The sequence below is a fragment of the Ruditapes philippinarum genome, unplaced genomic scaffold (assembly GCF_026571515.1).
Source record: "Ruditapes philippinarum isolate M1 unplaced genomic scaffold, ASM2657151v2 ctg9178_1_1_1_1, whole genome shotgun sequence".
NCBI lineage: Eukaryota > Metazoa > Mollusca > Bivalvia > Venerida > Veneridae > Ruditapes > Ruditapes philippinarum.
In genome coordinates this window covers 47,594-64,131 of record NW_026853810.1, presented here as the reverse complement: position 1 = coordinate 64,131, position 16,538 = coordinate 47,594, and the positions used below count along the sequence as shown (strand labels likewise).

The window sequence follows — 16,538 nt, the reverse complement described above, 5'->3', positions numbered from 1 at the left end:
AAATTGTAGTTAAAACAATTAATGACTGATGTCGCAAACTCGCAAGAAGATTGCAATATTAGGTTATACATGCGCGGATCCAGGGGAGGGTTAATTATAGGGGGTAATATGGAACCCCTTTGAGATATTGGAATCAACTTACGTCTCTTTTAAATAGCAAAAGTCACGTTATTAGTAAAATCGCATGGTAAATGTCAAACCCCATTTGTAATATGCAAATATGTAACTTGTCAAAATTGTGCGACCCCCTAGCGAGCTCAGGCCCCGTGTTCACAAAGACTTAAGGATCAGGATCAAGATCAGGATCAAATTTAAAAACTCTCATATTCTTCATTTTTATCCTTATAGATTAAATATGTAATATTAATTTGATAAAACTTGATGTGCACTAGCAAATTAATGAATTTTTGAATAAATTTATTGTTATTTTTACAAGATACGGGCATTTTACAGTTGATCCAAATATTGATCTTGATCCTAAAATTGATCCTTATTTTGATCCGAATATTTTTGTATTTGTTTTGTTATTTGTTAATTTTATCCCAAAATAGTTTGATTTCTTTGTAAATCAGCAATTGTTTACATTTTTAAATATTTACTATCAATTCTAGCAAAACATAATTAATTTTGATAACATTAAACAATGAAAATAAAATTAGGATCACTTGATCCTGATCTTTTCTTTGTGAACACGGGGCCTGGTGAAAAATCCTGTACTTTTTATATAGTACATTGTGTACGTATAATAATATGAGGTCATTATACATTGTTGAGTTCAATATTTTTAATGAATTCTGTTGGACGAGAAATCTACATGTATATTAGATAGTCCCTAGGTTTTGCAGCTGTGTACGAGTCCAATATATAGCATCAGTATTGTTCTCAAGAATAAGATTACTCTATTGAACCAATCAAGTGTTATGTACACATTTTCAACATAATTTACACAACAAATAAGGATGATAAAGGATCTTTTTTTTTCTTTTTATTTTTTTTTTTGGGGGGGGGGGTCTGCATATTAGATAGTCCAACTAATTGTACTCCGTGACGAGATATTGTGCTATTTTCGTGTCTGGGCCTCTAAAGCGAGATTCTGCCCCAGAACGAAAATATCTCAGAATCAAGCTTTGGCACGTCAATATATTTTGACTACATATTAGGGGGATATTATTGTTATAAATACGTGAAGTAGATCCTGTTTTTCTCTATTTTGTGGAGTAATTAGGTATTGTCAAGAGGTTTTTGTCCAATAGAAATTACTTTATGTGGTCTAATGGTTTGAAGAAAAGCTTTTGTTACTTTTGTTCATATTGGAAGATCCTCATAACATCCGGTTTAGTAACGGTACGCAACGTCAATTAGTGACCAACAAAGATGGCAGCCTCCACGGCAGCATTTGAAAGCTGGTTAACTGAAAAACTACTCTCCTTGAATCCTGACACAGATACAGATGTTTTTGTATCGTATATCACTGGTATTCTAGATGAAGATAGCTCTAGCGATGAAAAGAAGGAATCTATTACCGAGTTAATTGGACAAGTTGTGGTAATGATTTAGGATAGTTTCGGCCTCAAGACGTTTCGACTTTCGCCCACAAACTACCCAAGACGTTTAAATTTGGTCCCTGATATATCGGCCCTTTACCAAATCGGCAACATTTACAAAAAAACATGTATTTCAGAAGACGATTTACTAAACATGTCTCCTACAATTATAACATTTCAGTAAATTAATGAATTCTATCAAATAAATGTTCTAGCCATATGTGAGTCACTATGCACACTGTATACGCTAGTCATACAGCATTTTTTCAATAATAAAAAATGCAATGATGAAGTCAATGACTTGCACATCTTATTACATTTTCACAAAGAATGAACAAACCCATATTTTTTCTAAATTGAAATACCTTAGCCTCTTCATTTTGGGAAAAATTAACGCTTAAAACGCTGATTTTGGGAAGTAAAAAAGCTGGTTTAAGTCCAGTTTTGTGGGAAAACTGCATGATTTTAAAGACAAATTTCAATTGGGAAGAGGCCTTTTTTTGAAGTCTGTTATATAAGTTGAAAAATCACTGCATATCCATCAGTTGTCCATTTATTTAATTTTGATTTACGTAATTATGTCCTCCAAAATTTTGGGAGACATATTGTTTTGCCTCTGCCACCTGTCTGTCCCATTGTTTGTCTGTCTGTCTGTCAGCATTAAGCTTGTTCAGCTTTCACACAGGGCATTTTTTTGTCAAAATTGTGAATGGGCCTGTTCATTTTGTGGAAAAAAAGCGTGATATTTCATAATATTGTGAAAAAAAGGACATAATACTTGGCATTTCGCGACATGTTAAAACCAGAAACGGCTGATTATAATTTCTGATTTCTGACCTCTGTAAAATCTGCTTCAAGTCGGTACATTAACCCCGGTTAACTTGCGCAAAAACCATTTAACTTGATTAAAAATATTTCTGTGTTATTGCAAGTGGCATAAATCAAGTTCCAAGTTCCCCATTCCCCCGCCCCCCAAACTTTACAGGAGTGATCAGTACTATCCCTAGTTGTGCATATCCCTAGTTGTGCATATCCCCAGCATGTTCCTTTTCGCTGCACAAATGGCCGCCAGAGCTAAAAATAGAAAATCTTGTCCAGCATTCACAAGTCAAGCTGCTGGTAGGATTTCAATGAAAATTGCACAGAACGGTTCAATACTATCCCTAGTTGTACATATCATGGCACATTATGACTTGCTGCACAAATTGGCCGCCATAGATATAAATAGAAAATCTTTTCTGGCTTTCACAGGTCAAGCTGCATGTTGGATTTCAATTAAACTTCACAGGAATGATTAGTACCATCCTTAGTTGTGCATATCACCATAATATGTTTCTTTTTGTTGCAAAAAATGGCTGCCAGAGCTATAAATAGAAAAATGTTGTCCTGTTTTCACAGGTCAAACAGCAGGTGGGATTTCAATGAAACATAACATGAGTGATCATATTACCATCCCTAGTTGTGCATATCGCTGGCATGTTCTGCAGTGCATCACTGCACAAAATGGCTGTCGGAGCTTAAAATGGAAAAAATCCTGTCCTGCTACAGGGCTTGACATTAACGGTTGTCCGACTGCCCGGGACAACTAAAAGTTTGGTCCGGGCAAGTTATTTTGAAAAGCACTTGTCCGACAGGGCAAGTGAAAATAAAAAGCATCATTGACAAAATGCATGTTTTTCTGATTTATACATTTTTACCATTTTTAGGTCAGGACAAGTAAGTCTTAGGTCACGGGCAAGTAGTTTTAAAAACTACTTGCCCGACAGGACAACCTGATTCAAAAGTTAATGTCTAGGCCTGTGCTATCACAGGTTAAACTGCTGTTGGGATTTCAAGCAAAATTCACAGGTCTGGAGTGACCATACATAGTTTTGGGAGACATATGTTTTTGTGACAAAAACCCTTCTATTTCATTTTAAAAATGCTGTATAACTAGCCTCAACAGTGGTTATAGGCTACAGTTTTTTTTCCTGTATTTTACAGCCGAATAAAGGCTGTTTCCCCTAGCTCAAAATAGGTATATATTCCCCTAAAACAGTTAATATTTTACCCTGTAATGCCCTGTGCACTTCTTTACCAGAACCATTACTAAACAGCATCTGACTTATTATATCAGCTAGAAGAGTTAGACAGAAAGCTGTCCCTATAGCCTCTGCTGTGTACCATGCGTGTTAAATTGAATTGAAATTAAGATTTTTATAAAATGTGTGGGTAAATTCCATTCTCAGTTGTTGGAATTTGATTTTCCCCTTTTCTGATTTATCGCGCTACAGAAAGCCACAGGTTGTTTTGAAAATTGGAAAAAAAATCACTGGGCTATTGGTACATGACTCAAGTACATGTAATGATGTATGGCTAGAACTTTTGTTAAGCAATACTGGCCCGTACATCTAGCCACTGCCTAATTTATAAATGTTACGTTACAGTTACAGAGCATGGGAAAGCTGAAAAACACTAAAAAACAAAAAGACTGAAAAACAATTGAAAATAAGAAATATAAGGATTTGATTAAATTCAGTTATTCTGTTGAAGTATGTAAACAATTTCTTGTGTATAATGATTTGATGAAGTTATTTTGATTATAGAAAGTGGCTATCAGTTCGGGCTATAAGCCAAAAGTTCTAGCCGTACAAAAACACTATTGCCATAATAGAGTATCATATTCCTTTTTTTTTTTTCGCATAAAAATTAAAATTGTATGTACTACTTTTAGGAAACTCATCTGTGAATTACACTTATAATTTTTTCGGCGAAAATTCAAATATAATGTCACATTCAAATATATATATAATATTATATCTTAATAATATTATGCATGTTAAACTTTTCATTTTCTATACTGTGGGGGTGTACAACCTAGTTCAGTTCCAAAAATGTTAGATGGACATGTCCATTTATTATTATAAATAAGAATTTCAGAAGTTAAGGGCTAATTGCTGCTATTAATGAGAAACAGTTAGCAAGATGTTATATTTATCATAAAAATGCTTTGCTCCAATAAATCTTTGAAAGCTTTAAAGAATACTCCAATTCTATAAAAATACTTAAGAAGTATGGGTCAGTTTTGACACACTGTACTTTAGTTTATAATTATGAGACATATAAATATGGCTAAATTAAGCATCAGCAGTGGTTAAGGTTTTCGACTTCGGACCACTTACAGTTACCAGTATAAGAATGATTTATATCAAGAATGATAAAAAGAAAACATTCTGCTGATTACACTGTCCACCAACCTGAGCATGCTAACAGGAACTGATTCTACACACCAACCAGTGCAGACCAAGATCAGCGGGCACTTCTTTCTTTCATATAATTATACCCCCACAAACGAAGTTTAGGGGGGGTATATAGGAGTCAGCTTGTCGGTCGGTCGGTCCGTCGGTCGGTCCACATCATGGTTTCCGGACAATAACTAGAGTTTGGAATGAGGTATTGTAATCAAACTTGGTATATAGCAACCTTATGTGGAAACTCCGGTTGGTATTGCATTTGGACCCCCTGGGGTCAAGGTCAAGGTCACCGTTACTAAAAATAGAAAAATGGTTTCCGGACAATAACTTGAGTTAGGAATGAGATATTGTTATCAAACTTGGTGTATAGCAAGCTTATATGAAGACCTGGGTTGGTATTGCATTTGGACCCCCTGGGGTCAAGGTCACCGTTACTAAAAATGGTTTCCGGACAATAACTTGAGTTAGGAATGAGATATTGTAATCAAACTTGGTGTATAGCAAGCTTATATGAAGACCTGGGTTGGTATTGTTTTTGGACCCCCTGGGGTCAAGGTCAAGGTCACCGTTACTAAAAATAGAAAAATGGTTTCCGGACAATAACTAGAGTTAGGAATGAGATATTGTTATCAAACTTGGTGTATAGCAAGCTTATATGAAGACCTGGGTTGGTATTGCATTTGGACCCCCTGGGGTCTAGGTCAAGGTCACCATTCCTTAAAATAGAAAAATGGTTTCCGGACAATAACTAGAGTTAGGAATGAGATATTGTAATCAAACTTTGTGAAAAGCAAGCTTATTTGGAGACCCCAGTTGGGATTACAATTAATTGAAATATTTCTTTGTACACAGTTGATAGTTTGTGTTGAAATTTTTCTTCAGACTACTTATTTTTCAAAAAGTTGCTGGTGGGGGTATTAATCACCTTCAGTGATAGGTCTAGTTTTTTGCTCACCTGTCACAAAGTGACAGGGTGAGCTTTTGTGATCGCTTTTCGTCCGGCGTCCGTCCGTCCGTCGTCCGTCCGTAAACTTTTGCTTTAAATGACATCTCCTCATTAACCACTGAGCCAATTTCATCCAAACTTCACAGGAATGTTCCTTTGGTGGTCACCTTTAAAAATTGTTCAAAGAATTTAATTCCATGCAGAACTCTAGTTGCCATGGCAACCGAAAGAGAAATCTTTAAATATCTTCTTTTAAACAACCCTAAGAGCTAGAGCTTAGATATTTGGCATGAAACATCTTCTAGTGAGTGTCTACCAAGTTTGTTCAAATAAAAGCCCTGGGGTCAAAATTGGCCCCGCCCAGGGGGGTCATTGATTTTCCCTATATGCATATAGTAAAAACTTAAAAAATCTTCTTTTAAAGAACCGTAAGAGCTAGAGCTTAGATATTAAGCATGAAACATCTTCTAGTGAATGTCTACCAAGTTTGTTCAAATAAAAGCCCTGGGGTCAAAATTGGCCCCGCCCCAGGGGGTCATTGATTTTCCCTATATGCATATAGTAAAAACTTAAAAAATCTTCTTTTAAAGAACCCAAAGAGCTAGAGCTAAGATATTAAGCATGAAACATCTTCTAGTGAGTCTCTACCAAGTTTGTTCAAATTAAAGCCCTGTGGTCAAAATTGGCACCACCCCGGGGGGTCATTGATTTTCCCTATATGCATATAGTAAAAACTTAAAAAATCTTCTTTTAAAGAACCATAATAGCTAGAGCTTAGATATTTGGCATGAAACATCTTCTAGTGAATGTCTACCAAGTTTGTTCAAATAAAAGCCCTGGGGTCAAAACTGGCCCCGCCCCAGGGGGTCATAGATTTTCCCTATATGCATATAGTAAAAACTTAAAAAATCTTCTTTTAAAGAACCCAAAGAGCTAGAGCTAAGATATTTAGCATGAAACATCTTCTAATGGATGTCTACCAAGTTTGATCAAATAAAAGCCCTGGGGTCAAAATTGACCCCGCCCCAGGGGGTCATTGACTTTCCCTATATGCATATAGTAAAAACTTAAAAAATCTTCTTTTAAAGAACTCAAAGAGCTAGAGCTAAGATATTTAGCATGAAACATGTTCTAATGGGTGTCTACCAAGTATGTTCAAATAAAAGCCCTGGGGTCAAAACTGGCCCCGCCCGGGGGGGGGGGTCATTGATTTTCCTTATATGTGTATAGCAAAAACTTAAAAATCTTCTATGAAAAAACCCAAATAGCTAGAGTTTAGATATTAAGCATGAAACATCTTTAAGTAAATATCTACAAAGTTTGTTCAAATAAAAGCCCGGGGGTCAAAACTGGCCCTGCCCCAGGGTGTCATTGTTTTTAACTATATGTGTATAGTAAAAACTTTAAAAATCTTCTTTTAAAAAACCCAATGAGCTAGAACTTAAATGTTTAGCATGAAACATTCTCTTATGGGTGTCTACCAAGTCTGTTCAAATAAACAAATAAAAGCCCTTGGGTAAAAATTGGCCCAGGGGTGGGGGGGGGGGGCCTATATACAGGTGAGCGACCTCAGGGCCATATGATGGCCCTCTTGTTATTATTTTGATTTTTTTTTTCCAAAATAATGATGAAAATGGTTTTGTCAAAATTGAAAGATACAAAATGCATTTAGCATGGTTAGAAATATGTATGCATATTTGTTGTCAGATTTGAAAACTAATAATGGTTTGGGAAGGTACAAGACTTACATGTACAGTTATGATAAACTTGCACAGAAGAATGCTTTAGTATAACCAGAATGTATCATGTTTTTTCTCCAATTTTATAGGAGGATGGTCAACAGAATGCTTGTGATGAAATATGTGATAAATGGGAAGAAATCCATGGATCTAAATCACAGGAAAATGAAAAAGGTCATTCGGGTATGTAAAAGTACATTCTTGCATAATATCACTCACAAAGGTATACATTATAAAGACAAAAAAAACATGCTTTAAGGGATAAATTCTCATGACCACATGCAGGTGTTGCATGTGTTTTAATCTGCATGACTCGCTACACAACAGCCAAATGCAATAACAGCCTCAGTAATTTTATTGTCAAATCATGTGTCAAATGACATTGCACTGGCACGTGGGAAGCATAACATAATCGATGTTTTTTGGGTTTTTTTTAATAGGAACATGGAAAAGCTGCTTAAGATGTCATATACTTTTATGCAAGCATAGCGCTAATGCACCTTTCTTCCTGCACTGCAAAAGCCCTCGGACCACTGGCTCAGGCTTAAATTGGAATGCTTTTGCAGATGTAAATGCACTAAAAAAGAGGCACATTATTATCTGTTATTCATTTTAAGGCCATAAAATGTATGTTCACATAGATTTAATAATCAGGATAAAAATTAATAATTCAAAATTTCTTTTTTGTCTACTGTATTACATTGTATACATGTATATTATTTGATATTTAATATTAAGTGAAAATTTAAAATAAAATCAATATTACCTTGATAAGAACATTTAAAAGATAATTCAAAAATTGATCTTAGTGTTATTGTAATTTATTTTATTGTTATTGCCTAATTTTATTCTAGAATTGAATTTGTTTCATTGCAAATCAGCATATTTTAAAACCATGTTCCTTTAGTCTTTTAAAATTAATCATTTTAATGTATGTTTCATATACATTTGTATCCATACTCACAGGTGCCAGCTTGTGTCAGAAATAATGCACTGAGTAGCACCTGAGGTCTTCCTTTACCAATAAAACTGAAAGTGTTGGTTTGACATAAAACCAAACCAAACAAAATATTGCCATAAAAACAAAATCATGTTAAATTAAATTAAATCCCTGTGATAAATATTATTAATAATTATTATAAAGTATGGATATTCATATTTTGAACTTTTCAGCTGAGCTGACGGATCATTTAGCTGTTATACTAGAGAAACAGAAGATCGAGACTGTGAAAACACGAGAGAAGACGGCGGAGGAGGTTGCCAGAAAGGCGGCGATTTTAGCACAGTATGCTCACGTTTCCAGTGGGGAGGAGTATCCTTTGCTGTGGCGTTTTTTTTCTGCATATTAAGAGATTGAAAGCCTTTTTTCCAGTGGGGTAAATTCCACTGTTGTAAATTCACATTTTAATATTGAAAATTCCACAAAATTATGGGCATTTGTGAAACAAAACAGAAAAAAAAACACAGTTCACCAGGGCACAGACATGAGCTTTTGTGGTGGCAATGTGTCTGTCATCAGTTCTTCATGATTATCCCGGAATATCCGCAATTTCTTTAGTCCCAATATACATTTTTTGACTAAAGTTCACAGGAATTATCCTTAGGTGACCTTTTAGAAAAGTTTTATAAATTATAAATAGTTCCAATTATGCTTAAATGTTAGTAGGTCACAACAGGTAAATATATACTTTTACGATAAAAACTCGAAAATTCTCAGAAACAACTTTTTCCAGACTACAGATATTTAGCATCACCTTGTTGTCCTGTACTAAATTTTAATAAATCATGCCCCTAGGGATAAAATGGCTTGGCCCCGATGTCACTTATTTAATAATCTTCTTTAGAAAACACAGGATATAAGATTTCTTGTGTAAAACTGCAATGCCTAGAACTTAGATATTTGCCATGTAGCATGGTCTTGTGGACTATTAGAATTAAAAAGTGTTGTTTTTTTTCCCACATATTTTTTGGGCCGAAATAGGGCAGCATAAAAGTATCTTATTTCACAATTGTTTAATGAATATTAACAATTGTAAAATTGTCATTTTTGAGAAACTCATAAGTGACCTAAAAACTTGAGAAAAAGTGACAAAATACAATGGGACTTATTTTTTTTAAAAATGTGTTTTTAAGAAATCATGCATGACTTACAAACTTGAGAAAAAAAGACAACATACTATGGGACTTTATTTAAAAAGGTGTTTTTCATTAAATAAGGCATTTTCAAACACATGATAGAACTATTTTCACAAATAATGGCAATTTGAAGCTAATTTTCACATTTTAAATTGACACAGACCCATTCACAAAAGAATGGACATTTTTAATGGAAAAATACACTGTGTTTAAAGTGTCTTTCAGTGCAGATTTCTTGTGCTATAAAGTACAAAGAAATTTGAATGTACATGTTAATTTTCATTAACATGTATTATATGTATGTACTTAATTGATGTTATAGCTGTTGTCAACAACATTTTTTTTCCTTGACAACAATATTAGAGATGATGCTGACGATCAAGATGGAGATAACTCTGTACAAGATAGTGACTGTATCCTTTCTTATTACCTCCCTTTGCCCAAAAAAAACCAACATGTTTACAGTGCATGATTTTCTTCTTTTTGTAAACATACATTTTTAGCTCGACTTTTCTATGAAAAGGGGAGCTATCCTACTCGCCCCGGCGTCGGCGTCGGCGTCACACCTTGGTTAAGTTTTTCGTACCACCCCACTTTATTTCAGAAGTATTACAAGTATGGCTTTGAAACTTACCATACTTGTTCACCATCATAACCTCCATCTACAGACAAGAGTACATAACTCTGTCAAGGTTTTTGACAGAATTATGGCCCTTTTTTGACTTAGAAAGTGTATTGAGCTTGGTTAAGTTTTTTGTACCACCTCACTTTATTTCAAAACCATTGGAGGTATTGCTTTGAAACTGACCATACTTGTTTACCATCACGACCTTCATCAACAGACAAGAGGACATAACTCTGTCAAGGTTTTTGACAGAATTATGCCCCTTTTTGACTTAGAAAATACATTGAATATGGGTAAAATCCACTTATTGCCTTAACCCTTTGAGATATTGCTTTGAAACTTTTAATGCTATTTCACATCATTACCCCCATCTGTACGCAAGAGAAGGTAACTCTGTCAAGGATTTGTTTTTAAAAATTAAGGCCTTTTATCGACTTAGAATCTTGGTTAAGTTTTTTGTACCACCTCACTTTATTTCAAAACCATTGGAGGTATTGCTTTGAAACTGACCATACTTGTTTACCATCACGACCTTCATCAACAGACAAGAGGACATAACTCTGTCAAGGTTTTTGACAGAATTATGCCCCTTTTTGACTTAGAAAATACATTGAATATGGGTAAAATCCACTTATTGCCTTAACCCTTTGAGATATTGCTTTGAAACTTTTAATGCTATTTCACATCATTACCCCCATCTGTACGCAAGAGAAGGTAACTCTGTCAAGGATTTGTTTTAAAAAATTAAGGCCTTTTATCGACTTAGAATCTTGGTTAAGTTTTTAGTACCAGTCCACTTTTTGACTGAACTGTTTGAGATATTAATTTGAAAGTTGGAATACTTGTTTACAATCATGATTCCCAAACATGTCCAGGAGAAGGTAATTCTGTCAAAGATTTTATTTGAATTATGGCCCTTAACTGTCAATGTTTTGTATTATAGGCAAGCACTAAAAAACTTAAAAAATCTAAAAAAAATCATTCCTATCCACTTGTTCACTCTCAAAGTGGGTTTAATACTATTAAATTTATTTAAGGCTCAACTCAGTTTTTTTTTCTTTCTTACCAGCCCTCTTTTGACTTAAACATTTCAAACTTTGCTGCAGTGTTCAAGGGTATCACACAATTCAGTAAAATAATTCTTCACTAAATATCTTAATGCTCATGGCCATTGTTCACTTTAAAAATACAGAGATTCTTGTATTGCCTTTTACTGCAAAAACTTTTTTTATTGGCAAGCAATAAAAAAGTCGAGCGCGCTGTCTTACGGACAGCTCTTGTTCATTCAGTTCCAGTAAATAAAGCAAGACATTATTCATAACCTGGCTATATATTTTAAGTAGATTTGCCATTCTTTCGTTTTGGACGAAACCATTCATCTGTTTTAGGAAAATGTTCAAAACATATAATTTGAAATGTAAAATATGTTTACACGTGTCAATATTTAAGAAATAAATTCACTTTACTGCAATACTTTACTTATAAGCAAATCTCTGATTCGCGTAAAAATAAAAGTGATCATCAATTAACAAGGAAATTTAAACCATTTTTGTTCAAATGGAAAGGAAAACTTTGCCGAAAATTTTACTTTACCCATACTTATTTATGTTACAAATGATTATGAGTACAAAATGAACAGAAAATGTGTTCTACTTCATCGGTAAAGGTATACATGTGTACAACATCTTCACTTTTTGCATTACCGGTTTTCACAAGTATAAACAAAAAGTAAACTTTGAAAATCATGGATAAAAAAGTCTAAGAATGGAAAAAATTGTAAATTCTTGCTCACGTTGCTTCAAGATTATCCATCAGTTATCATATAAAGCAATTAGGGGTGTAATCGATTCAGTCGATATCGGTGTATCAACAATCTTTGTTATCCGATTCGATATCGATTCCATTTTTTTAAATATAGTATATCGAATGCACACATGTTTCTAGCTAAAGACACTTCAGCAAATAGGTCTTATAGTACTGATAGACCAAACGTCAAAATAAAAGCGAAATATAAAGTTAAGGAAGCCAGAACTGACATATTCCAAACATTTTTTTTTTCGAAAACGAAAATCAACACCAGAGTAATCTCCCAGTGTCCATAACAAATGCTGCCGAATTTCGTTGTTACCTCGCATGTCTGATAAGAGGGGTTCAAGACCCCCAAATTCAGATTTTTAAGAGGGAAAATGCTAAGAAAATTGTTTTTAAGTGTTTCTTTGTAAAAATTATTATTACATAATATTATGTTAAACTTTAATAATTATTCCAGTTCTAAACACTATAATTTGCTAATTAAACCCCGACTAAGTAATAGAATGTCAAGGACGGGATTTAGCATAATCTGTAACTGTGTAATAGCAACAACAACAAAAGTAAAATGGAAAAGGCTTGAAACATTATAGTTACTAGTCATTAGTTGTCATTAAAAGTTATAATGATAAAGAAGAAACAAATTGTCCATTTTTCATAGTTTATATTTATTTTTTGCATGTGTTTAAATGTAACTGCATATTAAAACAAATGAAAAAGACTTGAAAGCTTAATTTTGTCTGGCAATCGATATATCGCTGTATCGCCGATAATTCATTACCGATATATCGATACAAAAATCCTTATCAATGACACCCCTAAAAGCAATGTTTGAAAAGCCCATTGCAGAGTGCTGGCAGATATGCATGAAGATAATTGAAATAAATGGTAATACTATATACATGTATAGGAGAAAGTGAAAGTGCATCAAGTATTAGAGAAGCAATACAATGTAATAGAGGAAACACCCTGAAGGAAAATGCAGGATGAATGACCGTGATAAGGTGCCTGAAGTGTACTATTTGCTTTTAGATAGAAATCTTTGCTTGACACTTGGATTGTTTGCAAGAACTCTATTGCGGGACGTGTCAGACTGTCCTTGAAAATGCAAAATTGGCCTTAAAAAAGTCCTTGAAAAGTGCTTAAAGTTACTTAACCTGTAGCTTGTCTGTCGAGCTGTCTCAAATAATACATTTGACTATGACAAGCAATTGTTGCTTTCTTTCACAGTACATTTAAGCCATCCTTGCTTTCTTTCACAGAACAGTTTGCAATGAGTTGAATGCTGAACTTTCTTGTACATATTTTGATAACAAATTTTGCTTAACAATTATTCAGTACTTAATTTTAAGAATGTAAATGCAGAGTCTGTTAAGAAAACTGAGCTTGAGATGCGAGAAAAATCTAGACTGGAAGCAGAAAAGAAAAGGGAAAAGGATAAACAGGATAGAGAGACGCAAAAAGAAAAACAAAAAGAAAGAAAAGAGGGTGAGAAAAAACGTACACAGAAAGGGGAGAGAAGAAGATGATGTCAGTGATGTGTAGTAAAGGCTTGTAGTTTATTGTTACCTGTTTGTAAACACAAGATTCTGTGAACAAAATTCATTATGATTGGTCTTTAAACATAATATCTTTGACTACAATTTTGATAATTGTGTTTTGGACACATACTGCCATGTTTGTAAGCATTTTAAGCTGAACTTGTTAGCTCGACTATTATATATAAATATACTGTATTGTGAGTTATCCTACTCAACCAGGTGTTGGCATCTGCCTCATGCTTTAGGTTAGGTTTTTTCTTCCTACCTCACTTGTTTTCTATGTCTTTGAGGTATTGGTTTGAAGCATAGAATATTTGTTAGTAACCATCATCTCAACTTTATACAAGATGACATTTTGAAAATATGGTGACCCTTATTAGTCCCCTACCGGTTTAACCGGAGGGGACTTTAGGTTTACCCTCCGTCCGTCTGTCTGTCCGTCAGTCCGTCTGTCCACAAAACTGGATCCCGCGATAACGTAATAAGTACTGAAAATATTTTTATGAAACTTGATATATGGATAGATGGCAGTATGGAGATTATGCACGTCTTTTTTTTTCTTCCTATGTTGAAAATTCTGGTTGCTATGGCAACAAATAGTCTGAAAATATGGCAAATTTAACACATAAACTGGATCCAGTGATAACTCAAAAAGTACTGAAAATATTTTTATGAAACTTGAAATATGGGTAGATTGGCAGTCTGGAGATTATGCACATCTTTTTTCTTTTCTTCCTATGTTGAAAATTCTGGTTGCTATGGCAACAAATAGCCTGAATTTCAAGATTTCTGATTTAAATTTTTTCAGCTTTTTCACTATATGTTCTTTATTTCTTAAAGGTGTTTACTTCAAACTTTAAATATAAGTTTCTGGTCATCAACCGCATCATATGTGACAAGGTTTATAACTCTAGCACAAAAATTATCAGTACTACATCCTTGAACTTAGATTTTTAGAGGGAAAAAATGTTGTCTTTTTTTAAATAACTTCTTTATTTCCTAATGTATCTACTTCAAACTTCATATATATGTTTCTTATTATCACTCAACATTTTTGAGAAGGTTAAATACTCTAGCAAGACTATTTCCAGAATTATGTCCCCCTTGAACTTAATTAATTAGATTTTTTTCGAGAAGAAACTGGTATTTTCACTCCAACTTCTTCATTCCTTATAGGAATTTACTTTAAAATCCCACATTGTAATAATATGACAAGGTTGTATAAAAATAATTTCCTTACTAGGCATGGAAACTTAACACATTACTGTGATATAGACAAACTTAGAACTCCAAAGATTTAAGTTCATTCATGTCATTCATTCACTGGTAAAATTGAATGGCAAATGGCCCATTAGAATGTTGCTTGGGTTCTAACCGGTAGGGGACTTATGGATTGCTTGCAATACTATGATAATTGCTTGTTTATCTAGTATTTTTGGTAAAGTTTTTATATCACCCAAATCATTTCCTACACCATTTGAGATTTTGCCCTTTTCAAGGCCTATTATCATATCGAGTAAAACTTTTTAGGACCTGTTCTTATTCCACTATAAAGTACTTACCAGTATATTAGTTGAGTGTGTTTTCTTTTGGAACACATGCCAATTCTGCCATGCTTGTAAACACTAAAAGCTGTGTTTGTGAAGAAACTTTATTTTAAAAATATGTGTTTATAAATACAATTGTGTTTGTCATGTTTGTTAACACTAGAAGCTGTGTTCTGTTAACACATACTGCTGTGTTTGTAAACACAAGAAGCTGTGTTTCTTAATATATACTGTCATTTTGTATACATAAAATATTGTCTATGTAAACTAGTTATTTCATGTTAATAACTGCAGCACTCGGTTGTAACCCAATATCCCAATGAATAGTGGGTACATCATCTTTTGCATTTTCCAACCCCAATGTCCCACACTGCAGCAAAAAACAAATGTTAAAAGTCCCTACTAAATGCCCGACCCTGCTAATTGGACCCCATTACCTCCCATGATCCCCACTACTTTGACAGTTTAGGACGGATCAAAAATCACAAAATTTGTTCATTTTCATGGATATCCCCCATGCTGCAACAGGGGTGGGGGGCTAAGGTTACAACTGACTGCTACATATCATTATTTAGTTAACATGTAATGCCATGTGTGTAAATAAATTGTGTCATGTTTGTAAACACATACTGTGTCTTTATACACATGACTTGCATGTTTACAAGATACTGTGTCTGTTAACACATGGCTTTCATATTTAAACACATTTTTACTGTCTCTTCATACACATCTATACTATAAACACATAATACCATATACATTTGTACTTTGTGTATGTAAACATATTATTCTGTGAATGATATGCAGTGTGTTATATTTTTAATACTTAATATCTTATTATAAAAACCAGAGACATAGTTATCTATGTCTCTGTGAAAACCAATTTTAATTTTTGTATTGATTGTCAATGCTTAGCTCAGTAAGGAGAGCATAGGGTTTGTAGTCCACTGGGGAATTGTTGGTTTGATTCATGGGCCAGGTAAATTTTCTCTGTGACAATTAATCTTGAGAAGATTGAGTCCAATGGTCATTTGTCTATTACAGCTGAATCAGAATGTAGGTCTAGTATTTTGTCACTCTTAGAAAAATTGAAATAGAAACTAGACAAAAAGCTAGACAAAAAGCAAACCAACATGTCATAAAATGAGTGATTTTCACTTAATTGCCATGCTTTTTCATTATTAAGGTTGAGTATATTCTCAATGTTATTTACTTGATAAGATTCAGATTTAGTTAAGTTAATGAAATGAGTAAATGAAGTATGTACAGTCAAACCTGTGTTATGACTATCTCTGACTGCAGAGAGCTTGTATATAAAGGCCACTCTTTGACAACCCTTCATTAATTGTAAGGAACTGAGTAACCTGCAAATAAAGTCCACTTGTCTATAATGGCAATGTTCAATCAATCTCTTTCTT

The 16,538-nt window shown here is 33.9% G+C and overlaps 1 protein-coding gene across 1 annotated transcript; it reads left to right on the top strand.

The window, feature by feature from the left end:
• The first annotated feature begins 1,337 nt into the window (after positions 1-1,337).
• LOC132737993 (coiled-coil domain-containing protein 43-like) lies at positions 1,338-14,296 on the top strand. Its single transcript, XM_060725409.1, has 5 exons — positions 1,338-1,545; positions 7,552-7,645; positions 8,636-8,774; positions 9,962-10,011; positions 13,371-14,296. The coding sequence occupies exons 1-5, from the start codon at positions 1,375-1,377 to the stop codon at positions 13,559-13,561; spliced, it is 645 nt and encodes a 214-aa protein (XP_060581392.1). The 5' UTR covers positions 1,338-1,374; the 3' UTR covers positions 13,562-14,296.
• The last annotated feature ends 2,242 nt before the right edge of the window (positions 14,297-16,538 follow it).

Excerpts from the sequence above, each read along its gene's own strand:
- LOC132737993 (XM_060725409.1), top strand. The coding sequence starts at position 1,375 with ATGGCAGCCTCCACGGCAGCATTTGAAAGCTGGTTAACTGAAAAACTA. Across the intron at positions 8,775-9,961 it reads CACGTTTCCAGTGGGGAGGA|AGATGATGCTGACGATCAAG; the intron begins GTATCCTTTGCT and ends CAACAATATTAG. Across the intron at positions 10,012-13,370 it reads CTCTGTACAAGATAGTGACT|TACTTAATTTTAAGAATGTA; the intron begins GTATCCTTTCTT and ends ACAATTATTCAG.